The following is a 26,807-nucleotide window of genomic DNA, read 5'->3' on the forward strand; positions in this document are numbered from 1 at the left end:
GTGTCCTGCCCTAGCTCACTGTGCTAAGCACTAAAGCAAGAGCAGAGGTAAAAAGAAGACAGGAGTAGTACTCTCTCAGCGTAAAAACGAGTGACAGAGAGAGATGGCCTTGAAGATCCAGAGAAGGAGGACTGCATTCATATATACTTCATCTAGATATGGCACCCCCGACGAACTTGTTTGCCGACTCCGCAAGGAATGGATGAGCCACCGTGAAGAATTCGAAACAATGATCTCGTGGGTGTTCCTCCCCTCCCCAGATTGTCACCCTGATGGCTTAAGATCACCATTGCGAACCAATGAGCACGGACCTCGGGCCGAACCGGCGGGGTATAGGAAAGGAACATGTAGGTCGGTAAGTAGACGAAAGAGCCGAAAGCCTCACCCTGGGTAGTAGTGTTCATTCTTCTGGCGCATCGCGCGTCTCAGCGCGGCGTTCCGTAGGCAGGAGTAACACAGAGAGATGCTTCTGTGACACAATGTTCGCGGAATGCCTCCGCATTTCTGATCTGGAGCAACGGTAAATCGTCGAGTGTTGTACAAAGTCAGGCTCGGAGCGTTGGAATCTATGGAGTACAGCCCAAATGGAATTAGCGCGGGTTAGCAGCTTGGCACGATAGTTCGATGTCGAGTTCCTCTCCACCATCTTTCTTAGATCGGACACGACTTTCGCACACCACCCTTGTTTTGCCGTCTTGTTTAGTGTGACAAGCGCGGAGATGTGCACTGATCAACGTCCCAAAGAAAAGGTGCGAAGGGATGTCCAAAATAACACGAACTCACTTAGGAAGCAAGCTACTTCTGCCCTTCCTTCGGCTGGCCGACCCTACCAATGGCATGTAAGCTTCCTCACCACGGGTTTTTTCAGCATAGATATCGAATTCTCTAGCGTGGTAAATGACTATACTTCTAAATTGAGAGGTCATGACAAGCATCTGTGTCGGCGTCAGGAACGCTCAGCCTGGAGGCCTCCATTGTGTGTAACCGAGCAGGAACGAACTCAACGTTACAGCTTGGGAGTCATACCTTGCTCAGCATCGACACGATGAAAGTCCACCTTCCAGGGGAATACCATCTCCCCCATGCGCTGAATGCGCCCCTGCAGCTCTGCTTTCTTAACCACATTCGCTTCTCGCTTCATGCCCTCGCAAGTCCAGCATTTTCTCCCTAGCTCTTCATTCCCGCCCTCCTTTTCTGCACGGCTGAAAGGGAACCCCTCGCCATCTACCCACTCCATGCTCTCAAAACACGTAACATGCACATAATGCCCGCATCCATGTAATCTCCAAGCCACACCCTCCCTCCATACCCACGAGTTCATCGCTCCCAAACAGATCCGGCACTTCACGTTCGGGGGCGGCTTCGTAACAAACATCATGGAAAGCCACAAGAAATCTTGTCCGAGCGGTGGGAGAACGGGCTCTGAAGCAAATACCACGGCGCTATCCCTCTGCCTGTGCTTCGCTTCGCTTAGTTCCGGGCGTTGTTGTGTAGAAGCAATGCTCGAGTGCTTTCGCCGCGGTGCTACGAGGCCGAGCGAGGAGCGCAGCCTGTGGACGCGCGCTGCGGCTTCGATTTGGCGCTGGATGAGCGCTTGCTGTGTGGGTTCGGATATTGCTCGGCATTGCTGTGGAGCAGAACGGAGGTCCAGAGGGAAGGTGCTGGGATTCAGGAGCTTCGGGGGAGCGTTCTCACTGTCGCCGTTGGGATTAGTGGCTGTGGGCTGGAAGAGCTGCGTTGAGTAGCGCTTCAGGAAGGAGATGCCCATGTTTGTTGGAGGGAGTTCGAAGGTTTTTGTATCGGCGGTCGGAGATTGCCCTGGTGTAGACATGATGATGGAAAAACTGAGAGAAATATAAAGAAATATTCTCAACGTTCGAAAAATCAATTCTGCGCTTTTCTCAACAGTAGCGGACGGCTTCTGGTTGAACCAAGTTACTTGAACCGGCGGTCGCTCTACGTCTCAAGAAAACCAAGACTCTCGCCGCGAGACTGACTCCACTCCCGCACACGCGCCGGCAATATGTCTTACTCCCAGCCTGAGTCCAAATGTATCACCCGTCCCTCCTGTGGGCGTGGAAGTCCCACGTAGAGCGAATCTCAAACCCGCGTAAATCATCCCGCTCAGCACCCAACACTGCCATAATTCGGTACGGTTCCAAACCGCGCCACTAGTGGCTCCATTTCTCCAATCTGTAGGGCTACGCCTTCGCCCGACTCATCGCACTGTGTAAAATCGCGCGGCTCGACTGCAACTACTTGTCTCTGCGCGGCATCATGCCACGCATTAGGGGAAAGCAATTCTGGCCTCGCCCTAACCACATATTCATCTAGCATATCCACTGTATATGCCCTTTTCTCCCCACCTTCTTCGTCGTTGGAAAAGCCAAATCTGCCTTCATGCTCGTCCCTGCTGCCACAGCAACCAAGCCATAAGAGGAGGAGTTGGAGGAAGAAGACGATCGTTTGGGCGAGTGTGACAAAGAGGCCAAGGCAGAGGATATTTAGGACGGTACTATAGAAGCAGATGGCGTAGAGGGTTGTGGATGGTGACAGGGCGGTGGGTGGGGCTGGTGTTGGCGGCATTCTGGAAGTCCACCAGACAGCCAAATAAACGCAGTGAGAACATTTCGAAAGGATAGACTAATATAAGAATCTCAAATTAGATGACATTGTGAAATTGCTATTCAAGCTGGAGTGAGGAATCTGTATTCGTAGAGCGCGACTCGCACAATGCAGGGGTTGTGGCTCACCGTCTCCGCCTTCAGCCACGCCTACTACCCCGAACGACTTCCTCGTAACTCAGTGGTGCTTCCTCGCATTCCTCCACCTCGTCCCGCCTTACGCATGCCACGTATCCGTCCTGCGGATCGTATGGCAGCATACTACCCACACTATCCCGCTCATCATACTCGAAAGCCCCAGCACCCTCAACATCGTAGTCCTCGTCTTCCATGTCATCGCCGCTGCCGAACAACATGAACTCAGCGTATATCTGGAAGACAAAGATGAAGATGCCGAAGCAGATGAGGAGGAAAGGGGGAGAGACGTTGAGGTCGATGATGGAGTGGGATTCCACTGTGTTAGTTTGGGCAACGGATTCATATGGAACGGATGGTGGCATCGCGGCTGTGGGCGTAGATGGTGACTTGATTTGCAAAAGGAGTAAGGGGGTTGGGAGAAGGAATAGTAGGAGAGATATAGAGCAGGGCCTGAGGATGGGAGGTGTCAAAACAATGTATAAGAAAGCATTGTTGAGGCGACCGAACAACGTAGTCTCATCAATTGCATACGCCGGCCTGTTCGATGGGCGTGATGCGAGGGACGAATGGTCTTGAATGGTGAGTTTAGTTTCAGGAAGTGGCGGAGAATGGCGGGCGTGTACGTCGTAATATTGGTACAGAATTATACACAACCTACAGTGTACCCGGATTGTTGCTCTTCAGCCCCAACCCCATAGGCGCTTGAGAGTGTCCCCTATTGTCGCTTGTCCGGCCTCCCTCCTCTTCATTCGATTTATGCGCTCCTCGATGAACGTCTCTTCGACCTTCTTAGCCATGCCCGTCTGCGCTCGCAGCTCTCCTAGCAACGCCTTCCGCTCAAATTCCTGATCTTCGGGGGGTATCTCTGCCAGCTGCTTCTCGTACCGTTGCCGCGACTCCGGCTTGATGTGTCTCCAGACCTCGGCGTCGTCATCGTCTGGCCGATTTGTTTCGGATACGGGTGTGGCAGTTAGGAACTTCCCCGCCATGGCGCGCGCAACATTCTGCTTCGATAGCACACTTTCAAACTTGGGTATTGGTCTGCCCTCCTCCTTCGCCTTCTCAATCTGCGCCTCCTGCTCCAGCATCTGGTGGTACAGCTTGTCCGCGTGCATTTGTATCCTCTCGCTGTCTTCCGGGCTCCGTGCGTCCATAGTGAGATAGCCCAGCGCCTTGAGAAACTTGGACTGCACGTCGTAGCAGCGATTGAACTTCTGCGACTCTGCTCGACATAGTGTAGCTGCTTGCCAAAAGCCCGGGTTCCTGAAGCAGTCGAACTGTGCCATGTATTCGAGCGAGCAGTTTTCGAGGGCTATGCGCCCAATTTCTGCTTTTCGGTCGTTGTACGCGTCCACTATATCGCGAAGTTTGTCCTGCTCGGTCTTGCCTTGATCTTCGAGGACTTGCTGGGGAACGTAGTTTTTCCAGAGGTGTGCATATCGGCCGTCTTGGAATTGCGATTGCGGGGGTACGGCAGGTTGTAGTGGAGCTTCGGCCTGTGTCTGCTCGGGCGCATGAGATTCGGCGGGCTTTTGGGCGGGTTTGGAGGGCAGTGAGGGTTTGGGGCCAGTCGGGGCTTCTTTCTCGAGGAAGTCGCGCAGAGACGGGTCGAGCTTATCTTTGGAGGCGGAGCTGTCGCGGCCACCCCAAAGCCAGCCCATTGTTACTTGAAACCAAATAGGGCCGCGGGGAGGAGAATTGGGGCATGGGAACTGGAGTGGCTGGTGGTGGTGAGGCTTGAGCTGGCGGAAGAACCATGGCCCGCGCGTCCAGGCCCAAGCTTTGCACGTGCCGCCGCCCTAGCGCGTCTTCCTCGGAGCCACAACGGTCAACACCACCACACGACCTCGATCAGAACCAACCCACAATCCTTGCGCCTTCGAGATGGCGCCGATTGGTATGTACTCTCATTATAATACGGCCTTACTGTAGCTTTGAGCTAATACCCTCTAGATCGCCACGAGCGACGGCAGCAGCGCGTGCGCGGCGCTGGGTAGGCCTTCCACCACTCCGCACTACCATTCCCTATATTGATTGCTGCAGACCATCCTCAGTCCAGGCGAGCTTTGGCTTCAACATTGCGGGCCTCGCAAAAGCGCCAGCGAAACAGACGTCGCTCCCTCCGCAACGCTCGTCGCGGCGGACGCCAGTCCACAAGACACCACGCGACGCGAATGGATCCGCACAACGTAATCGAAGCGCATCTGTTCAGCGAAGCAGCAGCGCGCAGCGACATATTACACCCAGGCAAAACACTGTGACGCCGCAATTGGGCAAGAGGAAGCGGGGCTCGAAGGATGCGCAGGCCAGCGAAGACGACGGACAGCTAGACGAGCTCAGCCCTGACCGGCCTGAGGAAGTGCACTCGATTGAGAAGAGCAGGAGAGTTCCTGGAATGGTGTCGCCCATACGTGAAGAGGTTGACGATATCCCGGATGAGCTTTCAATACTGGAAGAGGGGACGATGAGCATCCGGAAACCAGGCCCCAACCCGTCGGTTGTCGCTGGAGGAACGCCTGCTTCTGTGTCTGAAAAACCACGCGACTCCTCTGGTAGCGCACGCGAGAAGACACCCATTGCCAGTCGAATTAGCAGTATGTCCATCAGTTCGCATACTGCAATGGTGCGGAGATCCAAGTCTACCGAACCGCCGCCAATCACACCAGCTATCCTTCCGAACGGTCGACCGAGGCTATCTTCCGCTTCCCACTTTGGGCCCGAGTTTACGACTCCGAGCGCTGTACAAGATGGCGACGACGGTGGTGACAGCGAGGACGAGTTGTCGCCTCCACAATTGAGCGGTGCCACTCCGCGAGTTATTGCCAAGGCGAAGCCGACCCAGCGTAGCGTACAGGATGACTCAATGGAGCTGGATGAGCTTTCGTCACCGCCGCAGCCTACATCTACCTTGCAGACCCCCCAGCCGGGACCACCAAAACAAGCCAAGCAGCAGCAAGAGCCGAGCGAAGCGCAACGAGACAAACAACAAGCTGCCCCTCCCCCTGCCAAGCGCGGCAGGCCTCGACGCGTAGTGATGGACGAAGAAGATGAAGTTCAGGCAACGCCGGCAGCCAGCAAGCAGAAGAAGACGAGTCTCGACGTACAAGAGGAGGGTGATGCTTATGACACGGCTGACGAGATTTCACCCGAGGCAACGCGAACGAAGCCATCCCTTACGAAGGCTGTGCGTCGCGGGAAGGAGATAGCTGACATCTCTTCCGCTGAGGAATCGGACAATTACTCACCGGAGCTGGAAGAGGAACCGGCAGAACCCGCTCCACGCCCTGCCTTAAAACCGAAACCAGCCAAAGCCTCAAGCGACAAACCGCCCCTGAAACGTCCGAGGTATACCGGACCGAAGCAGGCAATTTCCGTCATGCGCATCAAGGGCTCAACCGTCAGGGGAGTGACAGTCGCCGACACGACGCGCACGATCCTCGAACAGAACATCGATTATCAAATCAATAGGATGGTGGAGAAGATGCAGAAAGCTCAGGATCCTGCACGCCGGAGAGAGATTCGCGGCGAGGTGAACCTTACTCTCGCTTTCAAAGAGAGCCTGAATGAGAAGTTGCTGGATCTGCAGGACGCGAATGATACCCTTAGCTCGGGTTTCAAAAAGAGGAAGCTCTTGAAGAATGGCAACATTGAGCGAAGGAAGGAGATCTTGTCTATACAGAACAGCAGACAGGAGATTGCTCTGGAGATGGATGATGAGCAAGCGAAATACGATGCCGAGAGACAAAAGGTGGAGGCAAGGAATAAGCTCAGTGCCAATATATTTGAGATCCAGGCAGCGATCCAGAACGGACGAGAGCGCGCAAAGAGAGAAGGTAGAGAAGATGAAGGCCCGGATGTGCCGCTGAGCATCTTGCTCGAGACTGTGGGAAGAGACGTCGGATCTTTTGGTGGTGGACTCTTGTCGGGCGCCAAGGCCTTCAATAGTGCATTGGAGAGGGCGGCAGGATGGCTTGAGGGTAGAGCTTGAAAGGCTTCGGAGAATTCGCCTTTCGTTTGGGAGCCTCGGACCTTGTGTCCCACTTAGTTCTATATCGTATTGAGATACCCGGCAGCTTCACGCTAACATCCTGATACCTTGGAAGATGGAAGAGTTCTTTTTGTTACGCTTAACCGAATTGGGTTAGTCGCAGCTGCCTATCATGAAGGCAGTTGGCGTCATCAGGCAGAATCGCCCCCTCGTCTGAGCGCTTGAACAATCAAAACTCACCCCTGTCCAACTATTTATTCACTCCACGCCATTGTGTCCCTCATTTTTGGGACGAGATCGCACCTCTCGGAATCTTCCATATCAGTTGAGCGAACCTCGGTCGCCGACCCCGCTTGCGAGCCCAACCTTGCGAGGAGGGCCACAACATGTGCAGCCAACCAAAGCATCGACAGCACCGTGTTCTGTTCGATTCCTGACCTCACAGGCCTGTGTGGTCTGTCTTCGAAGAGGGAAATACCCTCACTACTACTACTACTACTACTACTACTAGCGTTACGCCAGCCCCGAGACCTCCGTTACTTTGGGCTCACGGGAAACTCGATATCAGATTCTATTGGGCCATCCGTGATTTGACTGGATCCTTTCCACACGCAACGTCGTTCATTACCGCGGTCCATTGAGGTCCTTCATGATGACGAATCCGAACTGCATCCAAACTTGCAGCCCACGCTGTCCCGCTACCCCAACCGCAGCTCAACCGTCCACGGCCTTGGCTATTTCGTCTTCTCCAAGGAAGTCGCCAAGGCCTTCATCATCCAGCAGATCTCCCCGGAATCCGGTCAACACGGCGTGGGTTCAAGATCAGCAGCGACGAGTCTTCCTAGATCATCTAACGAAATGGTCTTTGAATCACGATTCGAGCGCATATTTCAACGGCAAGATTAGTCTTTTGTCGCCGTTCGAAAACGCAGGAGACGTCATTGAGCTCGGCAAGTCTGTCAAGTGCATCCTGACAGATAGTGCCTGGACGGATGCGCGAAAACAGATCGCCATTCGACTCTTTCCTCCGCGAGGCGGGGAGGGCAGGTACAAGATGGTGGTCCGATGCGGAGCAGGCTGGATGAGCGCCCGCGACTTCTTCAGCAAAGAGTACTTCATGAAGCGGGAAGCAGAGGGCAGGAAGAGGAAATTCCGCTTATACGGCCGGCTGGACGACTCCCTGAAGTGGCGCTCGGAAGTAGTGCCCCAGCCCGCAGGCAATACCATCGTCATCCGTCCGCTCTTTCTTCCATTTCTTAGGCTACCACTGGAGCTTCAACAGACGATACTAGGAGTCGCTGCCGGTAAGACTGGCATGTATCGGCCATGTCGCGATAGTATTGCAGAGCTTCCAAATCGCCGGACAGCGCACATCATTCTCCGCAATTTTTATCCCAGGAAAGAATCCAATATCCCGTTAGCCGCTATGTTCAGAATTTCGAAAGAGCTGAATAAGCACCTGGTTCCCTGGGTCTACAGGACGACCGACTTCCATTTCGAGGTTACGGGCTTTACGAACTTTCTATGGCAGGCTGGTCCAGTGAAACGAGCAGAAATCAGGCATGTCACTTTTAGATTCTCGGAGATAGCACTGCTGCATTGCCTCCGTTGGTTGGCACCCGATCCCATCTTCGAACTATTCCAGCCTCCCGTCCCCACCAGTCCACGCGGGCTACAGTACCTTTGGCGCTGCCAAATCCAGGATTACGCAAGAGAATTACATCTCGCCACACTCACGCTAGATATATATAACACACCGCTGCAGGATATTCCCTTCGTTGTGCGCATTCTTCTTCTGGCCTTCGGAAGCATCCGACGGATCAGGTTTACTTGGTCGGGCAAAGAAATTGATGCCGATAATGCCGGGCTTGCTGTGTTGAAAGAGCGCAAGTCGTGGAGAGAGATGTCTAGGCGCTGGTATGTGGCGCATAGGTTCGATCGCCAGGGCCTATCGTCGGGAAGGGCGACAGCAAGTCCCGCAGACTTGGAGATGGCAATGGACCAGGACAAGTCGTTCTTTGACCGCGTCGAGGATGACAGGGGAATATCCGGACTCCCAAAGCCATCGTGAAGGACTTCAAGAGGAGATTATAGGCGCTGCATTGTAACGGTATACTTCGGATACGACTTATGAGTAATGAGCTATGCATGGCCTCCGGCGTGCAATGATTCCTACTTGTTCAATAAATAGCAGGTATTGCACGCATTTCTAATTCTGTTCAGCTCGCCATATCGAGTATCGAGAAATCATATCACCTTGCCCAGTCTAGCATCTAGAAGGTGAATTGTAGTTTGCTTGAGACTGAGGCAAAAACTTCCGGATATTGCATGGGATTGGCCAATCAGCGTGCAGACCCGAGCCCCACCAAGGCTGCTGCCTTCAGCTGCGCCCCCTTGTATCTTCCACCTCCACCCCTCTATTGCTCTCATCGAAGATATATCAGGCACGTTAGACCCAAGACTTGGACCGCGTTCTCGAGTCTAGGAACTCAGAGACAGGTGTCTGCTGCACGAATCCTCAGCCTCCTCCTACGTCACAAATTCTTGGTGGGTAATAGTTTCACTACCTCTCTAGCTTTGAAACGCCTCTTGCTTTAAGCTAGGGATATTTGCTGACTCTCTCAATCAAGTAGCTCAATTCCAAGCCATCTCGAAACCATGGACACATCCTCCCCGTCAGCAAGCCCTTCCGGCAACTCTCCTCCAGCTACGTGCGCCCCAACACGTGAGCTACGTAACATCGACCTCACTACTATGCACGACCAATCCCAGTCTCCTCTCTTCAGCAAGATCCCGCCTGAGATCAGAAATGAGATCTTCGACCTCGCGTTGCAGGAGTACATCGACCCCAACAAGCTCTATGGGCGGGAGACGTATTTTTCGCGTCCGGGCTTCGAGGGCCGGAAGCGGGTCGACACCGCGCTGCTAAGGACGTGCAAGAGGGTGTATGAGGAGACGAGGGCGGTGCCGTTGGGGAATTTGGAGTTGTGCTTTTATTTGGGGAACAAGGGACGAGAGCCTCAAGGTACGTCACATGCGCAAACGCTCTGCGCTTGTTCCATCTCCGTACACATTACTGACGCAATCTTATCAGAGTACATTGAAGTCGGGCCCCCTTCGCAAGAGATCTCCGTCCACCCATTCTTCAAGGAGATGTGGCCGGAGCAGTGCAAGCGCATCGATCGCATCCACGTCTTCGCGCAGATGTACGCCCTACACCTAGGCCTGAACAATCTCTTCCAAAACAAGCGGCAGTTCATCGCGCCATCTACGATTACCATCACGATCCGCTACACGGATTGGTGGTGGTGGGAGTACGCGTACCCTATCTATCCGATCCGCTCGGACCGCTTCATACATATTTCCGCCATAACTTTGCCGAACTGCGTTAACACGATTGTAGTAGAGTTTGAGACAAGCGAGAAGAAGGAGAAGCAGTTGGAGAAGGTGGTTGGTGAGATTTTACAGAGGAGGGTCTATTGGACGTGGATGAGGAAAGACGGGAGCAAGTTGGCGATTAAGGATGCGGATGAGGAGGTGAGAACGTGGAAGTGGAATGGGCCTACGAGGTTTGGGGATGGGGGGCGGTACCCGCATCATGGGGATGGGGAAGTGATGGGGTATGTCGTGAAGGTTGTCACTTGGACGGCGTAGAGCCTATTGGAGCTACAGGGTTGGGGGAGTTAGGATCATAGGCCAGAGGTCAGTGTATTAGCCGAACTGGTTGCATCTTGACTGACGGCTTAGTGTCTGCTCTTATTCCAAGGCGAAGTCGAAAGGAGTCTTCCGAAATAATCTTTCTTCTCTCCACAGCTAATGCCTATCAGAGGAGGTCTTCCAGATTCTAAACATGACACCGAAGATGACAATGACTGCATTGTACTCACGGGACTCCGAGATAGAATGTCAACCTCCTGCAATATCGATCCCTTCACGGTCGGAACTGCGCACTAAAGTTGCCCACTTCGAGACATCCTCAAAATTGACGCAGCGATGATCTAGGTCCCAAATTTTTGCACTCCGCTCCTGCGGTATGTACGGCTCGAGCGTCAGGTCCGCATTGCAGATCAGCCCGTTTCGCAAATACTCGAAGCAGTGGCCTCCGCGGTTCCCAATCCGCTCGACTTCCACATCATCTTGGATGCCGGTGTTAGACGACACATGTGATAAGAGGCGGTAGTAGTTCCTTCGCACTGCGAACTGCATTTCGGTCAGTGCAAACTACACGTAACTAGAACAGACGCATACCAGACAGTGCAGTTGATGATACACCACAACGTTGTATAATGTGCTATTGTATTCACTAACGATGGGCAGGCAAATCCAGCCTTGGCCCTCTGAATCATATCAGCCATCCGCTGTCGGAGCGGTACAGGATAGACAGGCGTACTAGGAATCATCGAAGCCCATGCCGCCTCGGCGCCATCATCGGACACGTGAGCGAAAAGCTTGTTGTATTGGAACTTGCGGACGGTGACTGGAACTGAGAGCGCCTGGAGTCAGTCGCCTCTCGGTTTGGATTACACTCTGGGTGTTACTCGTACAGGTAGGCACCAGCTGTTGAGATGCGGGAGATGATGTGGTAGGCGTTGTTCGATGGGGACCCAGCCGCGATTGATATAGGACGCCAGTTAAGAATGAACAGGCGACGAGTGAAGCCAGAGCTAGCGCCAAAGTAAGCTATGCTAAGCGTCTAGCACGCCAAGGGTTGAAAGCGCCTTGAGTTGTTTCGTAGGTACTCTCCTCATCGTTCCCCGAAAGCGGCGAAAGACCAGAGGCCCATGCTCGGAGGTAGTAGGGCGGAGTGACAATGGAAGAGTGCCTTGGAAGTTAAGCATGTGTTAAAGTGTGGAAGGTTATACAGGCTCTGTGCTAATTCCACTTCCAGAATCTTGTGCTATGCGGGCTTTCCATTTCCCGCTCCCAGCCGCTTGCTGCGGGATGCCTTCTGCTGTGCCTCTTTTCGCAAGGCTTAACTTATTTGGAGGAATAGACGGGTTCCAAGAGTCTGGTCGTACGCGCCCTTGGCGTACTGCAGCTCGAGGCGACGTTGTTTCCCGAAGCTATATGAAAAGGCAAATCGCATGTTGATAGGCAACGGTTTGGCAATAATGTGGGGTTGCATCGCGACGAACTCAAATGCGCAACTGTGCCACAAACACAAACATATCATTGGCTGCCGGCGTTCCGTTCCAACCTGCAGCGATAACCTCCGCAGGTGCGGAGAAGCATCATGTCGATTCTGCGACGATGGCTGCGCGCGAGGTAAAGTGGAACCCCCAGCACGGTCGTTTGGTCCAAGACGAGCTCCCTCAACCTTGCCACACGACCTCCATGATCCATAGCCTCCCTCTCGGGGGTTGATGTGCACGGCGGAAGCTGAACCTTGAGTCCGCACGGACGAACAGTTCTCGCCACTCGTCGAGTTCCCGCTGTCGTGCATTCAACAGCATCTGCATACCAACATCCATGTTTCTGCCTCCTGGTCAGCATCGGTCTCGAGTGCTAATATAGGAGACCCACATTATGTTCCTAGCATCTAAAATGGGAATTTTCCCAAAGTCCGTAGGCAGGACTCGTTCATGGATTATGATTGAGGCGCCAGGTTTCAACGCCGGGACCAGGTTCTTCAGGATGTGGATACAGTATTTGTCGCTCCAATTGTGCAGGATCCAGCGAAAATAGTACATATCCGCATTCACTGGTTGCGGGGTGAAGAAGTCGCTATTGACTAGGTCAGCACTGCGGCTCGATACCTTTACTTTGGCAGGACGTCGCAACTTACTGAGCCATGAACTGCACCCTCTTCTTCAAGTCGTCGGGAAGGCGCGCGGCACCCTGTCTCACTACCTCCGGTAAGTCCTGAACGATGCATCTTATCTTCGGGAAGCGCCGCGCAATGTCGACGGCAACGCTGCCGTGTGATCCGCCGACATCAACCACGACACCCTCCCCAGGCCATGAAAAGTTTGATAGAAGAAGTTCAGAGTCGTAATCAGAAGAATGTGACATCGCCCTTCCAAAATCGTTGGCCCGCTCAGGATATGTTTGGAAGGTGTCCCACATGCTTGACTTGCCGTCATTAGCAAGCGAGAAAGCCTGGCACGAGTGAGCTTCAGAGAGAGTCGAGCTGGGAATTAGGAATTATACTACCGTCTCGTTGTTTTCCTCAGATCCAGGCCACTTTTCCATGGCATCCACAAGCTGCACCTCTTTTAGCCTTTGGACGAGCTATCCTGGGCATACTACGTACTTTACAGCTCACCGGAACGAATTCTTCTACCGCATTTTCGACGGCATTGCGCAGGAGATCATCTTCGGCCAAGGCCTTCGTGAGAGCCGAATGCGTGATGACGCCGGGGGACGGCTCTTGAAATAGGTAGTGGTTCAAGATGCCATGTCGGATTAGCCGGCGGGTGTCATGATAACTAAGACCAGAGGCTTCAGCCAATGCTTCGAATGACGACTCCTCGCCGACAGGAAAGGTTTTGTCTAGCTTGTAATGAAGAATGGCTCTCAGGCTAGTATTCGCCGTCCACTGTTATCGCATCAGAATCTAGGTTTTAGGTTTCCCTGTGGGAATCGTACGTTTACCGCCAGAAGCTCTCGAGGGCCCATCATTAGGGCTTTGAGTTGCTCGCATGCCTCGACAACGGCGACGCGGGCTTCCTGCAGTTGGAGATTGTTCTCCGATATCTGGAGTGAAAGTGGCGCAGATGCGTCTAAAGAGGACTTCATCAGATCCGCAGAAGAGAACTTCACGCCATACTACCAGCCATTGATACCTTGGATCAACAGACTACGGAAAGTGGTATTTCCGAATGGTGAGAGGTGGGAAAGAGAGGACACAGGATTGTATGCTCGGATGAGGGAGATCACTGGGGAAGCCCGAGAGGATCCAAAGGTGTTGGCGGATAAATAGACATTGCGGGTTATTGCTCAGCACATTTGACTTGCGCAAACTCTGTGTGCGTAATGTCCTCCACTAGGTCTTCCATTCGGGGGAGGTCTGCAGCGATCGGCTCTTGGTGGTGGTGGGAATCGTCAGGGTGGTTAGAGTTGTCGGAATGCGACCTGCGATTTGCGTCCATAAATGCAGCCCTACGACCCGTCCCGCGAGCGGCCATCAATGGCTGTGGGTGTCGGAATAGTCGACATGGAGTCTGTTCTCCCTCGTCGCTGGTTGGACCGAGCGCAGACGCCAGCGAGGGTGGCGGTCTTGGCAGGCTCCTCGTCGTGGGGCTCGTCCGCCGAGGCCAACAATATCTTCGTGCGGCGAGGGAAATCCAATGGACGGTCTGACGATGACCGGCGGGGATGCCGCCTGGATTTATTGCTTCGTAGCTTCAAGTCTACCGCTATAGCGATGGGAACCTTTCGTCCTCGCCGGCCGCAACCCCGTCCCACTCGCGGAGCTTGGACCGCGGCAAAACATGGACGAGCTGAATTTTGCGCACTGTGGCCGGTCCGACCCGTCACCTTTCGGCCAACATCTCATCACGGGTGGTCTCCATCTTTTTCAGCCATCCCATCGTGCACCTTCAAGTGTGCCATCTCCGCAGCGACAGAAGACCCAATACCCTCCTCAGGAATCTCTGCAGCATGTTTGTATGGGGCTTCGACCTCGTCGATAAACCCTTGAATAGACCACTTTCCAGCCAGCATCTCATCGTATGTGGTCTCCGTCTTTTTCAGCCGCTCGTCGTGCAGCTTCAAGTGCTCCATCTTGGCGGCGACAAAAGACCGAATATCCTCCTCGGGAATTCCTGAAGCAAGCAAGTCCCAGTCTGGAGTATGGTCTTTCAGCTGCTCCCAGGGCAAGCTGCCAGGACCGTGGAAGAACCCCTGCAGGACCATGTGGTACCACATCGTCCCCTCGGTTTCGGATCGCTCGACCAACTTCGAGAGCTCCCTGCTCTGGTACTCTGGCGCGTGCTTCTCTTCTTCTTCCAGAACGCGTTTAAATAAGCCCAAGTGCCTGAGAAACCGAGCTCTCATGTCGGGGGTGAAGTCCCAGAGTTCTGGCCTTTCCTGGAGGAGCCACCAGGGTGCGGTGCCGAGTAGCTGAGCCGGGCCGGTATACGACCACTCAAAATCGACGACTCCAGTGATTTTTAGCTTCTCCCTGCTGTCGACAATCATATTTGCTAGGCCGAGATCGTCACATATGAGCTTGAATGGTCCTTCGTTGTACTCTGGCCAGACATGACGGTCGGTCAAGGACTTCAGAACCCTGAAGAAGATGTATTTCTGTCGGGCATCGTCTTCGTCCTCGACCGAATTCAGCTGTCCAAGAAGCTGTCGCCAGTGTTGCTCGACGACGTGGTCGAAATACTCCTTGGTTGTCGAAAATCCTTCACTGCGTGGGCCTGATCGTTCTTAGTATTGGAAAGAGGCGAGGCGAGGGGGCGGGGAGAGCATAGCAATACCGAGAACGTCAACCCCCCCGAGGCGGATGATCTCGTGGGCCGTCACTGTGAGCGGCCGCCGCCCATGGGTCGATGCAAAGGGTAGACCGCTGATCTGGCTGAAGTTGAGGTCGAAGAGCTGGAGCGTGAATTGAGCGAGCTGTCGGTATATGATCTCGACTTCCTTGTCGTCCAGGTCATTCCTCAAGAGCATAGATCCCTCGGCCTCTTCCCTCAGAATGTTCTTGAGGCTTTCGCCTTGGATAAATTCCTCCATGATAAACGGGCCCAGGCCGAGTGCATTATCGATGGCGAGGCCCCAAGCCATGACTTTGGGGACGGGAATGTTGGTTCGCTCGTGGAGAAGCCTCAATGTCGCCACCTCGCCAGCGACCTTCTCGTCGAGGTGTGCCTCACTCGTTTTGCCGGCTATTGGAAAGCGAATGATCCATGCCTCGTTGTTAGTAAAAACCACCTTCTGACATAGATTAAATCCGCCATAAAGCTCGTCTCCTTCCATTTGACAAGGCAGTCTCTCTGGATGGAATGTCGATGCCCATTCCGGTATCTCTTCCGTTCTTTTTCTCAAACGGTTGAGCCACCGAAGCCCCTTGACTTGCTTGACACGTTCGAGGTTCTTGTCGATGTCCATAGAGTTGATTGGGTTTACACGCTCGCGGCTAGAGGGAGGAGCGGGGGCAGAAGCGCAAAAGAGGAGCCAGGGAAGAAGCGTGGGTGATAAAACTGCTGCGAGAGAAGAAGCGCGGGCAAAATAAGTTGGGCAGAAAAATGGGGCTTCGGGTCGGAAAAGCCTGATGCCGATGCTCGGTGCCTCGTATCTATCGTATGCATAAATCCGTGGAAATCTTGGCAGCCTCTCGATTTTCGCGCGCGCGCGGGGCCCCGCAATTTCAAGAAAAGATGAATTCATCCACGAATTTCTCTTCAACGCTCCATAACTTTTTCTTCAAAATTTGAAGGATTGCTCTTCAAGTCATGAAGGAGAGTTCTTCAAAATTTGAAGAGAAAATACACAAGCATAAGAAACTTCGCATTTTCTCTTCAACGAGACAATAATTTGTCTTCAAATTCTGAATAACTCTCCTTCATATATTGAAGAATGATCCTTCAAAATTTGAAGAGAATCTAAGGGGTGGTGTTATGCATACGATAGATGAGGGGTTTCCGGTTGGCGCAACGGTAATCCCCGGAATTGCGAGATGTGGCAAAGCAGCCCTGACATGACCGTCCCACGTCCCATTTCGCCGGTCGCCGATAATCACACCAGAGTTTAGGATCAGCACGCCGAAGGACCGGAAAACGTCGTCTTCTTGCCTTCGTCCTCGGATTCCCGAGAGTGGATTGACGGCGGCGCGACCTGCCTCCGCCGCGCTCATCACCACTTTCTTAGCTTTTCTGCCGTAACCGGCCACAGCTGCAGCTTGCTTGCTCGTCGCGAAGCGGAATGAGACGCTTCTACTCAGCAATGTCATCGAAGCCTTTCAGCGGCCTATCGCTCGTGAAGCTGGTCGACACGTGAGTCCCCTGCATACAGTTGTGCGGGAGTAGCCTGCAGCCGTTCGTGGGCGATGATGCCTCAGTTACCCATACACCAAGCTAACACGCTCCAGATGGCCATACTACCAGCAAAATCCGGCCGCATACAAGGCCTGGATGCAGGATTACTACTATTTCATGATCGAGGGCTACCCCAAGCCCTTCGGCTACATGCACAAATCCATCCTGCAGGGGCTCAACCTGTCGCCAAGCTGGAAGGTCAACAGCGAGCGGCGCCTGCTGACCATGGTGCAGGCGGACTCCTTCCAGGAGCGGACGCAGGTTATGCGCGAAATGCTGTTGCGAGCGGTGAAGGAGGGCGCGCCGACGAGCCCGCGGAAGTTCTACGACGAGGCCCTGCGCGTCATGTCATCGGAGGGTGAACACGTGCTCGACACGGACCGCAGCGGCCTCGACCCCTTCGGCGTCGTGAGCTTTAGCTCCCACGTGATTGGGTTCGTTAGGGATGGCAACGACACCAAGTACTGGGTGCCGAAACGGTCGGCGACGAAGCCGACGGTGCCCAACAAGCTCGACAGCACCGTCGCGGGGGTTGTCCGGTCTGGGGAGCGGCCTGTCGACTGCATGGCGCGCAAGATTGCCGTTGAGGCATCCGTTCCCAAGGAGTACACGAGGGCAAACATCACCGCGTGCGGCACCGTCTCGTACCAGATGTCCATCACCAGCAACGGCAAGCCTGGCTGCCAGCACATCATCTCGTACCTCTACGAGATGGAGATTGGTAGGGACATGATCCCCCGACCGGGCAATGACGAAGTCGAGGCGTTTACGCTCATGACACTGGATGATGTCAAGGGCGCGTTGATGGAGGGGGAGTTCGTGGCAAATCGAGCCATGATATGGCTGGCGTATCTAATCAGGCATGGCGTGATGACGGCGGAGAACGAACCGGACTTTATCGAGATTTGCCAGAGGCTGCAAAGAAAGCACGATCTGTTCATTGTGGAAGGGTGAGGCTCAGGGCCAAGGACGTAGATCAACTCCATGACACCTTCAGTGCGGGCTACTCTAAAAATGGTTATGATTTCTGTCAAAACGAACCCGACCAAAACTTCGCTCCCTGTATACTCGGGATCCGATTCAATGGTGCCTGTTCATGCCTGTCATTCGGCACCTGCACAACCTCGCGTCCCCCATGAAATCAAGCTGACAAGTTATCACCACGGGCAGCCCACGCAAATCGGTCAATCTGCCCGGATAGGCTAAGCCGGCAGCGAGTGTTCGTTGGTTTGTCTCGGCACCCAGTCGGGATCAAAGATTTGCGCAATGAACCAGTATCCCTCTTCATAATCGTGGGTCAGACTAACAGCCTGCATTACGGCGGCTGTGCCATCTTAGCAAACAAGACAGCTGCGGTGGTGAAGCTCAGGGACACCCACCTTTCTGCCGGACCAGATTCTGGTATTGCTTCAGGAAGCGGATCTGCTCGTCGTCGAGCTGCGCCATCCTCTTCATCTCGGGGGAGTCCCAGTTGGAGTCTGGGGAGAACGGCCGCTGGCCCTTACAGATGTAGTGGAAGTGGGCGAGGATCGTCTTTGCGCTAGAGTGTATAGCCCGGATGATGGGCATTTCTACGAATCGCACCTATCTCGCTGTTCAGCAAGCCTCCAGAGGTTTATCGTTATTGCATCCGGCTAGAATATGCTTACCGGAAATCCACGCCGCTTTGCGAAAGCCCTATGGAACCGGCACTGCAGCTCGCAGTTGTGCAGCAGGATGAACACGCTCAGAGAAATTACGAACCAGTTGCTCGCCTTGTTGGCTAAAATCACGTCCTGGAGCCGCTTCAGGACCGTGATGCGCAGTGGCTGCAGGATCCGCTCCGTGAAGACGGCGGCCATCTGGTAGTTGATGAATGGTGGCACTTGGACGATGGGGTTCCTGCCGTAGCGGTGCGAGAGGCCCTCCGCGCCGAGAGTGTCCCCTCCCGAGCACCGCCAGCGGCCCTCGAGGAATCGACATGCCACCCAAAGGCGAATCACGTTGGATAAGAGTTTGTTCTGAGCTGTCAGTGCCACAAGTTTTCCGATAACTCCCATCTGTAATTGACGGGAAAAGGCGGAGACGTACTGGTTCGGGGAACACCGAGAGCCTCATAGCCCAGTGAAAGACATCCCATACGAGATGATTAGAGTCGTCCAGAATGGTGTTCAGGTACGCCTCAACGCAGCGATCAATGTAGAGGTTCACAGCCCTCGTCGCCTCGTCCGGGTCGGCGATCGCCCACGGGATGCCGTACATCTTGTTGCCCCTCGTGTCGTCAGACAGGAGCTCCTCAGCGGTGGGCATAAACTCCCGCACCCTCAGTTTGAGGACGATGTTGCTGTCCTGCGCGAATTCTAGGACCTTCGTCTCGCTCTGCGTCCACTGCCGTTTGATGTAGAAATCACCGTAGGTGGGACCAACCATCAGATGTAGCCTGAAGAACTCAAAGTGCTGGAAGGCGGTCCGGTAGAGGTTGCTCTCTGTGATCTTGTACCTGAGGCATGGAAGCCTTGCCATCTTGGGAACCGTTCTCATGCAGGTAAGGCACGGCCCATCAAGGTCATGTGGGTTGGGAGAGCACTTTGAATCGGTATCAGATCGGGATTGCAGATCTTGTTTATATGTTATCACTTACCCTGTTTCGAACGAACCTGCACCTGACGCACGAGTTCAGAGTTCGCGTCAGGCTCGTCTCGGCTCTAATAGACGCTGTATTGAAAGAGGTCCGCTTGGTTCTGACGGCAGGCTTGCAGACCCCAGCTTGAACCCGCAGGGCTAGAGTATTGTTGTCAGCGGGCTTCGGGGCAATCTTGCGTAGTCGCGACCTTGGGGAAGGGCAGCTTGAATCATTGAGTAGGGTGTCCGTTGTTGTAGAATTCGAACCATCGGTTTCAGCCAAGTCTTGAACAACCATGTCTGGCATCAGCGGCCCCTGAGCGCCGGCATCGACAGAGACATTGACCAAGCTGGCCATTGTTAGTACATAGTCAGAGGATAGGGAACGAAGTGGCTTACTCGACGGCGGCATCAACAGCTGGCGCCGGAAACAGAGACCCGCCAGGAAAGCCAAAGACGGGATCGTCCAACAGTAGGCCAGAGCTATCATGCCTGAAGATGGCAGTCAACGCTGAGATGTCGGCTCCTGAGCGGCTACTCTCCCCGAGAGCCTCCTCAGGAATGGCACTCCCGACGTACGCCATACTCGCACTGGAACCACTCGCAGACTTCTTTTATTTGCGAATCTGTCGAGGGCTTCGGCGCTTCGACTTTGCGCATGGGCCGCATGCTGTTGGTGCCAGAATTGTCAACGGGTGGTGTCGGGGCGGTGACCGAAGCGAATGGTCACGTGACTTTTAGTGAAGATCCAGTCCATAGCCCCACCAATAGCTTCTTCTACCTTCAATTCAACCAGAATCGGCCCATCCACCATCTCGATAGCACACCATCGCGTGCTAGCGACCCTTCCATTTATCGTGGCGCAATGCGCTCCGCCTGTCTCGCCACCGTCGTCGTCCAACTCTCATCGACAGAGTCCGAACAGGCCGCCCGGGGTCATGCCACGCTGCTGGACGGCCTACCGATGCTGGTACAACATAGTACTGACGTACTAAGACCGCTCGTCCTCAAAATCCTCGTACACATCTCTTGAGGGTGAGATTATATTAAGCGTTGGCTGAAGCCTTCTCTCAACAGGACGATGCCTGGCTAATCTGTGAGTGTGCTCTCATCATTTATGCTTCTCGCCGTTGAGCCTCCAGGGTATACTACAAATGTTCACCTGTCTTGCCCACAGCTTTGCTCGATGCAGAACCCTGGCAGGGCCGAACCGCACGCAGTCCTTCGCAGACGACACACGCCGAGGTGCTTCTCGTTGGCTGGATTACACTACGCCGTGCCGCATGTACATACTGCAAGGGATGCATCATATTCGGCCCGGTGATGGAGCAACACGTCCTCGTGCCCCGCCCGGGCCTAACGAGGCCAGAGAGGTAAGCCCCTACACCGGGTAGGCGGAGAACGAGATCTAATTGGATAACGACAGTTCGGGGTTAGTCTCTTCACCGGTTGCCCAATAATCCAACGTGATTGGACGACCTTTCAAACAGGCAGACTTCGCGCGATGCGACCCCAGCCCGCGTTGCACGTCAACCCCGCAACCCCCCACCGTTCTGTCCATTGTCTCCGCACTCCGTCGCCCAACTCTGTTGGAGCCTTGTCCTAGGGCCTGTTCTGGAGCCTGTTCTGGCGTCCCCAGCAAAGCATAAATAGGCCGTCCTTGGGCCACACCCAGTCCGATCCATGTCGTCAAACTCTCAAGCACACCCGATCCCAAACACTCGACCACCACTTACTCCCAGAACCGTAAAGGACAACCCCAACCCCCACACCCCCGCACCAAAAATACAGAATGTCCGAGCCCGGGCAGGAGGGTTATGTCTCTCCAGAGGCGAGGAAGGAGGTCAATGACTCCATCACCACTGCGGGGTCGAAGAATATCACAATTGTGAATGAGACGGGCACGAGTTCTCAGAAGAAGCGACTGGACGCCAAGAAGAAGAAGAAGGAAGAGGAGGCAAAGGTAACTCCTCAGCCAAATCCATAGTCCTACCAGACGTTGACTATGAGGGACAGGGCGGCAGCGGCGGCGGCGGCAGCACCTGAGCTTGGCGGCGTTCACTGGGGCGTGAGAAAAGGCGACCTGTCAGCTAGACCTCTTTCAAGGTCATCGCCTACTGGTCTGAAGGGATTGACCATAATTCGTAGTTACCTGAGGCACTTCTTGTTCACGGCCGTCATTACCGACGATATTTTGATCCATGCATGTACCGCTGCTCTCGAGGACGCGCGCTTGGGGTCTCCTTGCTTCGAGGGTTGTGTAACTCTTTTTTCCCCCTCCGAATCTACTTAGCAGGAAAATGAGAGACAGCATCCATCTGGTTCCGTCCTGCCGAAATAGCACGCATGCCTCAAATACGTGCCACTAAAGTGCAGTAATGAAATGATATGTGCAGAGCCAGACGGGCCTCCGGGACGCAGTCGAGCCCATCTCCTTCACGGGCAGCTCCCAGTTGTCGCCCGGCGGTCGTTTGACGAGCCCATAGGTAGCCTCGGAGCCGCTATCGTCCAATCACGTTAGATTATTGGGCGACTGGTGAAGAGACTAACCCCAAACCGTCGTTATCCAATTAGATCTCGTTCTCCGCCCACCGGTATAGGGACTTTACCCAATGCGCAAATCTAGGTGGTATATGTCATTGCGAGAAATGCAATTCCAAAGAGCGGCAGCACAAGGATGAGTCCACGGTCAACGCCGGCCAGCGGCATACTCACTGCATCTCTGACCAGCTTCGGCTGTTAGTTAGCTGCAAGAATGAGGTCTTGATGTGTTCGCGGTGTTTCTAGGTATGTCCCAGTTACTCGGTGCATAGCGGGCCTGTCCGTGGTAACAGTCCACCAATGCTGCCCGCGGCTGACTCCAAGGCGTTGAGGCTATGAGCATGTACAATGCAGCTTCATATTCGTGGGAGATGAGGTCCCTGGCAAGTCGTTGGCTAACTATTCTGATGCTTATTTATGGTACTGGCATGGACACTACGCATTCGATTGCTGAACAGGGGAGATGGCTGGGATGATCAGCCACGGCGGGAACGGGGAAGGTGTACCCATGTGAGGAGACCGCCAACGACCGAGTGAACGCAGGGGTCATGCCTAAGGATTCGACGGGACGGAAGTGATGTCCCCAGACTAGACATGTTTGGTTCAGCTCCCGCCAGGACCTGCTCTGTCCATGTTTGTCAGTCGCTCAGCCAGCTTGGATCCGAACACACCGGTCGGCACGTATAAGAATGCCCTTCGTTCCCCGTCAAGAACTCCACCACCGCAACCATGCCCGGTCGTCTCGTGCAACTGCTAGTGTGAATGCACTAATCCGGTCGACGTTGCAAATTCGGGTTTTTGTAGGCGGTGCTGTAACCACTGCAGAAACAGTTCCATCAGCCCACACATCTAAGAGGCCATTGCTGTTCATGTAAGAGGGTCCAGTCACCCAAGGAGGCTGATGTCCCGAGATCGGATATATACTAACACATCATCAACTTCACAGGGCCATCAATCTCAACGCCTCTGCCTGGCATCACATCGCGGCTCACGATACGGCCTATCCTTCTGTCAAGACACATTCCCATGGCCTCTCCGCCACGTCTGGGCCAAGAAACCTGGGCCATCATCTCCTTCACTATGGTGTTGTAAGTTGCGAATTTCATTCGTCCAGGACACAAAATAATCTTTCTAGCCTCTTTCAATCCACACGGCTCGTTATTCAAACCATTGCCCACTGGACATACAAGTCTGTCCGAATTCCAGGCCAGCCGACCCTCACACCGTCCGACGTAACGATCGTTCGCAACTCTTGGCGAGAACCTCGGCGGTCTTTCAAAAGGAATCCAATGTCACATGCGAGCTGGGTGCAAGCATATTTCCGTCTGTGTTCCCTTTTCTGGATATGAAGCCGTCAAAGGTCTCTTTGGACATATCCATAAACAAGACGATGTCACGATTCAGCTGGTGGCAGACCAGGCCAACAAGCGGGAGCAACTCAAACGTGCCATCGAGAATCTCCCTAGCTCTATAAAGAAGTCACACAAGGTCATAGTGTTTGCAGACGATGACATCACTTACGGCGAGCACACTCTCCGATGGATGCTTGCCCCCTTCGAGAAGGAGTCTGTTGGGGCAGTTGGGACTTGTCAGCGAACCAGGCGCGTCGAGACTACGTCCATCGCAGAGAGGGTTGTTGACTGGATCTTTGCCGACTACATTGAGCGGCGACATTTCGAGAACTCGACAACGCTGGCAATAGACGGATCGATCTCGTGTTTGTCCGGTCGAATGGCGGCTTTTCGAGCCGAGGTTGTCTAGAACAGCCGATTCCTCGCAGGTTTTGTGTCGGAGAGGTGGAGCGGCCGGAAGCTCAACGCGGACGACGACAATTTTTGGACACGGTGGCTCTTGGAAAACCACTGGGAGATCGGGTATCAATACAATGAACAATGCCAGGTCGAGACCAAATTTGAACCTCACGTACAGCAGCTCTGGAGGAGAAACTTACGGTGGTCAAGAAGCAACTGGAGGAGCAACTGGACAAGCATTTGCAAAGTAGCAAATTGGCGGTACGCGGCATATATCTCGCAGTCTAAACTGTGCTAACTACTAGCTAGGACATATCCCCGGGGTACCTACTCGTTGTACATGTCGGGTTTTGTGAACTTTGGGCTCCCTACTGATGCACTGCTTTGGCGGCTGTGGCTGGGGATGACTTCGAGCCACGAGCAGTGGGGAACGTGGACAAAGTGGTATTTTATTTGGTGGCTCTTCACCAAGGTTGTGAACAGGATCGGTCTGTACCGGCGAAACTGGAGGGATGTAATATTCCTGCCAGTTGCCATTCTTTGGGGCTGGCTTCACGGGGTCATCAAACTCCATGGATTAGTCAGCCTGCACCAGGTGAGCTCCTGTTCTGTGCAGCAAAGGGATATGGCTACTTACGCAGAGACACTGGCTGGTAGGAAGGGGGTGGACACGGGTGTCGGATTGCGTGCAAGCAGAGGGACACGAATGAGACAGCGATGGGCGAAGGATCTTGCTGCCAGGGTGCTAGATTGAGAATTAGGCGGTCAAGATGCTGTTGATGGGGTGGACAACCCCAAATGAGGAAGGAACGGATGAAGTCCCGTGAGCCACTCGCTGGTCGAGCAACATGGTAGCAACTGACTTAGCTTCTGCGCGTCCAACTGGCAGGAGGTACACTGGGCGAAACAATTAGGGCATGCAAAGCCAGGGATGGCCCGCGTGAGGTCTGCGGGAGTCAGCGAAGTGTCCGAGACTTGGACCCCGTCTTGGAGACTAGAAATGGGCCCTCCAGAAAATTGAGACAAGAAACAGATTTCCTCCAGAATGGAGTCCAGAAATGGACCTGTCTAGAATGGACCAAAAGATGGACCTCTAGAGAGGGCTAGCTCGCCAGCGCTGACGCACTGCTACCTATGCCACATGGCAGGCACGCTTGGCACTGGCTAACATGCTCCACGCTGATGCGCGCATTGAGTTGGGCTTCGATATGTGCTCCTGCATGCTATGGGAGTGATTGATTTGTCTGTCACTGTGGGTCCATCTGGATGTCCTCCTTTTCAACATCAATCACCACTACGGAGCCGGTCGACAAAAAAAAAAAAAAAAGGATGACGGAGCGCAGTGGGAGGAGTTCGTTAACGTTGTCGGGGACACATCGAAGATCAAATCTAGATTTCTCGGTCCTCTGAAGACGCTGGTCCGTTTCTGGGGTGAGCATTTCGTTCAGCACTACGAGCTGGCGTCCAAAGGCGCAAAGTATTGAGGTTGCAGCCAGTGCAGGGTCCCAGAACGGAGACCAGACAGAAGGGACCAGAACAGGGGCCTCAGGCCGTCAAGGGTGAAGACCAAAATAGGGCCCAAGCATTCCCACTTAGCTAGCAGTAGTGAGGCATGTCATGTCAGGACGTCTCAAGGGCACGGGCATCAACTCTGCGGCTCCTTGATAACCGTACGACGAAATGAGGCTCAGTGTGGCATGGATCGGCGAAGGCGGGGCGATTGGGGGCAGCCATTAAGCGCTGGCGCTTAATGCCCTATTCTCGAACAGTCCGCCTGCAACAAAAATAGACCCACCCCACCAGTCCACTCTGATCTCAAAACCCCGAAACTGTGACATCCTCGACAGCATCGATGTCGCCTGGCTGGCTTGCCAAAACTTCTATCCGCCTTGTCATCTAACACTCGTCCGCCAAGAACCAGTGACCTGTCCTCCCATAGAGCCGTTCCTTTGACGGTGCTTAGTTACAAATCCGCGCCGACTGCCTTCGACATGATTGAGGGAGATAAATATAGTAACCTGCCTCTGAGTTTCTGGACGGACGACATACCGAGCGATAGTCTCCCGCGCTCGCGCTCGGATAGTCCGGCTCTCGCCAAGCGCTACAGCTTTAATGCCTCCCTCACTACTGCTTTTCAAGCTAAGGACCCCATTGTCAAGCAGCCTCCTGCACAGACCTTAGGCCCAACCTAGACTAGGTTAGAGACAATTCTTGCGTCGTTTTCTTATGAAGAGGTCATAAAAATTACTGCTTCGTAGGTACTGCCTATTAGCACGACTCACAAATGCCACCGAACCGGGGGCATCGGTTTGCCGAGTCGTCAAGCTCGCAGACCGAAGGAATATTGAGTTTCAGCCAATGATAATTGCTATTGTATCGCGGCCGTTTGACGATGGATGTCGCCAACAGGCCCCCCACACTTGTCGATGGGTGCTTGGGCAAATGATGTCACGCCCCATCCTCTGGATTCTGCAAGTTCTGGTACTCATGTCCCCCTAAAAAGAAAAAGACATCAGAGACTGGACGCTTCGATGTTGCTGAGGCCCCCATAGATTCCGAACCGGAGGAGACCCAGAACAAGGCCCAAAGGCAGAGGAACCACGCACTAAGAAGTGGCCGAAAACTGGGACCGTGGGATGGCGAAGAGACGCGTCTAACGATATTAGTAAGCTAAGACTCAGCAAGGGAGTGCAGGGGCTGGCAGGCCAATAGGATTGCGTCGGGCGGACCCACCAAGTTTTGTGGTTTTTCCACAAAGTTAGGTGGGTCACCGACGACCATCAGCGGGCTGCTCACTTCGACACGACCATAGGTTGCTGCGAATATGGCGCATCCGTTCGTTGAGCGTCCGGCCACGGTTGGGTTGCCCAATACCGAACCCGATAACGGACTCGGAGACGACTCCCTCGTGCTGGGTGACGATCAACTCAAGGAAATCGCCCGATTTCAGGAAGAGATCCGCCACCACGAGACCGACGCGGACAAATATCGGCTTTGTACCAGGACACGAGATGACCTGCTCCGAAGGCATGCCGATTTGCGGCTTCTGATTGCCGTGTACGAGCATGTCATGCTTGACGAATGCGCGGCATATAGAACTTTCAAAGAGAACAGTGTCCCGGCGACAAACCAGAAACACGACGAGACAGAGGAGTGGGAGCTCGCGTTGCTGTAGCTG

At 54.0% G+C, this 26,807-nt stretch overlaps 12 protein-coding genes across 12 annotated transcripts; 6 read left to right on the forward strand and 6 right to left on the reverse strand.

Moving 5' to 3' along the window:
* Positions 1–930: 930 nt before the first annotated feature.
* BU26DRAFT_583127 (uncharacterized protein) lies at positions 931–2,586 on the reverse strand (the record flags this gene model as incomplete). The annotated part of the gene is made up of 2 exons (XM_033834556.1): positions 931–1,844; positions 2,132–2,586. The coding sequence occupies 2 exons, from the start codon at positions 2,584–2,586 to the stop codon at positions 1,007–1,009; spliced, it is 1,293 nt and encodes a 430-aa protein (XP_033689503.1). The 3' UTR covers positions 931–1,006.
* Positions 2,587–3,016: 430 nt separating this feature from the next.
* On the reverse strand, positions 3,017–4,492 carry BU26DRAFT_514401 (uncharacterized protein). The gene has a single exon (XM_033827829.1). The coding sequence runs from the start codon at positions 4,421–4,423 to the stop codon at positions 3,443–3,445; it is 981 nt and encodes a 326-aa protein (XP_033689504.1). The 5' UTR covers positions 4,424–4,492; the 3' UTR covers positions 3,017–3,442.
* A 154-nt stretch (positions 4,493–4,646) lies between these two features.
* BU26DRAFT_527587 (uncharacterized protein) lies at positions 4,647–6,750 on the forward strand (the record flags this gene model as incomplete). Its single annotated transcript, XM_033830790.1, has 3 exons — positions 4,647–4,659; positions 4,716–4,755; positions 4,806–6,750. The coding sequence occupies 3 exons, from the start codon at positions 4,647–4,649 to the stop codon at positions 6,748–6,750; spliced, it is 1,998 nt and encodes a 665-aa protein (XP_033689505.1).
* A 325-nt stretch (positions 6,751–7,075) lies between these two features.
* On the forward strand, positions 7,076–9,001 carry BU26DRAFT_139524 (uncharacterized protein). The gene has a single exon (XM_033819797.1). It carries the CDS (start codon positions 7,400–7,402, stop codon positions 8,819–8,821), a length of 1,422 nt encoding a protein of 473 aa, XP_033689506.1. The 5' UTR covers positions 7,076–7,399; the 3' UTR covers positions 8,822–9,001.
* Positions 9,002–9,164: 163 nt separating this feature from the next.
* On the forward strand, positions 9,165–10,686 carry BU26DRAFT_514403 (uncharacterized protein). Its single transcript, XM_033827830.1, has 4 exons — positions 9,165–9,297; positions 9,381–9,775; positions 9,845–10,452; positions 10,498–10,686. Exons 2-3 carry the CDS (start codon positions 9,409–9,411, stop codon positions 10,402–10,404), a joined length of 927 nt encoding a protein of 308 aa, XP_033689507.1. The 5' UTR covers positions 9,165–9,297; positions 9,381–9,408; the 3' UTR covers positions 10,405–10,452; positions 10,498–10,686.
* On the reverse strand, positions 10,657–11,216 carry BU26DRAFT_546718 (uncharacterized protein; the record flags this gene model as incomplete). The annotated part of the gene is made up of 3 exons (XM_033831854.1): positions 11,141–11,216; positions 10,999–11,053; positions 10,657–10,950 (listed from the first exon to the last, which is right to left on the reverse strand). The coding sequence occupies exons 1-3, from the start codon at positions 11,158–11,160 to the stop codon at positions 10,657–10,659; spliced, it is 369 nt and encodes a 122-aa protein (XP_033689508.1). The 5' UTR covers positions 11,161–11,216.
* Positions 11,217–11,951: 735 nt separating this feature from the next.
* BU26DRAFT_139537 (S-adenosyl-L-methionine-dependent methyltransferase) lies at positions 11,952–13,606 on the reverse strand. Its single transcript, XM_033819798.1, has 6 exons — positions 13,339–13,606; positions 13,004–13,288; positions 12,904–12,954; positions 12,536–12,849; positions 12,274–12,474; positions 11,952–12,225 (listed from the first exon to the last, which is right to left on the reverse strand). Exons 1-6 carry the CDS (start codon positions 13,486–13,488, stop codon positions 12,063–12,065), a joined length of 1,164 nt encoding a protein of 387 aa, XP_033689509.1. The 5' UTR covers positions 13,489–13,606; the 3' UTR covers positions 11,952–12,062.
* Positions 13,607–14,247: 641 nt separating this feature from the next.
* BU26DRAFT_416999 (uncharacterized protein) lies at positions 14,248–15,810 on the reverse strand (the record flags this gene model as incomplete). Its single annotated transcript, XM_033823187.1, has 2 exons — positions 14,248–15,119; positions 15,180–15,810. 2 exons carry the CDS (start codon positions 15,808–15,810, stop codon positions 14,248–14,250), a joined length of 1,503 nt encoding a protein of 500 aa, XP_033689510.1.
* Positions 15,811–16,430: 620 nt separating this feature from the next.
* Positions 16,431–17,763, forward strand: BU26DRAFT_514406 (uncharacterized protein). Its single transcript, XM_033827831.1, has 2 exons — positions 16,431–16,694; positions 16,790–17,763. The coding sequence occupies exons 1-2, from the start codon at positions 16,645–16,647 to the stop codon at positions 17,688–17,690; spliced, it is 951 nt and encodes a 316-aa protein (XP_033689511.1). The 5' UTR covers positions 16,431–16,644; the 3' UTR covers positions 17,691–17,763.
* A 51-nt stretch (positions 17,764–17,814) lies between these two features.
* Positions 17,815–19,745, reverse strand: BU26DRAFT_139628 (uncharacterized protein). Its single transcript, XM_033819799.1, has 7 exons — positions 19,737–19,745; positions 19,547–19,687; positions 19,357–19,496; positions 18,807–19,301; positions 18,386–18,736; positions 18,116–18,320; positions 17,815–18,060 (listed from the first exon to the last, which is right to left on the reverse strand). Exons 2-7 carry the CDS (start codon positions 19,605–19,607, stop codon positions 17,939–17,941), a joined length of 1,374 nt encoding a protein of 457 aa, XP_033689512.1. The 5' UTR covers positions 19,608–19,687; positions 19,737–19,745; the 3' UTR covers positions 17,815–17,938.
* Positions 19,746–21,129: 1,384 nt separating this feature from the next.
* BU26DRAFT_559189 (uncharacterized protein) lies at positions 21,130–21,383 on the forward strand (the record flags this gene model as incomplete). Its single annotated transcript, XM_033832671.1, has 2 exons — positions 21,130–21,300; positions 21,354–21,383. 2 exons carry the CDS (start codon positions 21,130–21,132, stop codon positions 21,381–21,383), a joined length of 201 nt encoding a protein of 66 aa, XP_033689513.1.
* A 1,791-nt stretch (positions 21,384–23,174) lies between these two features.
* BU26DRAFT_559190 (glycosyltransferase family 2 protein) lies at positions 23,175–26,804 on the forward strand (the record flags this gene model as incomplete). The annotated part of the gene is made up of 4 exons (XM_033832672.1): positions 23,175–23,595; positions 23,659–23,890; positions 23,939–24,224; positions 26,442–26,804. 4 exons carry the CDS (start codon positions 23,175–23,177, stop codon positions 26,802–26,804), a joined length of 1,302 nt encoding a protein of 433 aa, XP_033689514.1.
* Positions 26,805–26,807: the final 3 nt, after the last annotated feature.

Source organism: Trematosphaeria pertusa (genome assembly GCF_010094035.1).
Source record: "Trematosphaeria pertusa strain CBS 122368 unplaced genomic scaffold BU26scaffold_2, whole genome shotgun sequence".
Classification (NCBI taxonomy): Eukaryota; Fungi; Ascomycota; class Dothideomycetes; order Pleosporales; family Trematosphaeriaceae; genus Trematosphaeria; species Trematosphaeria pertusa.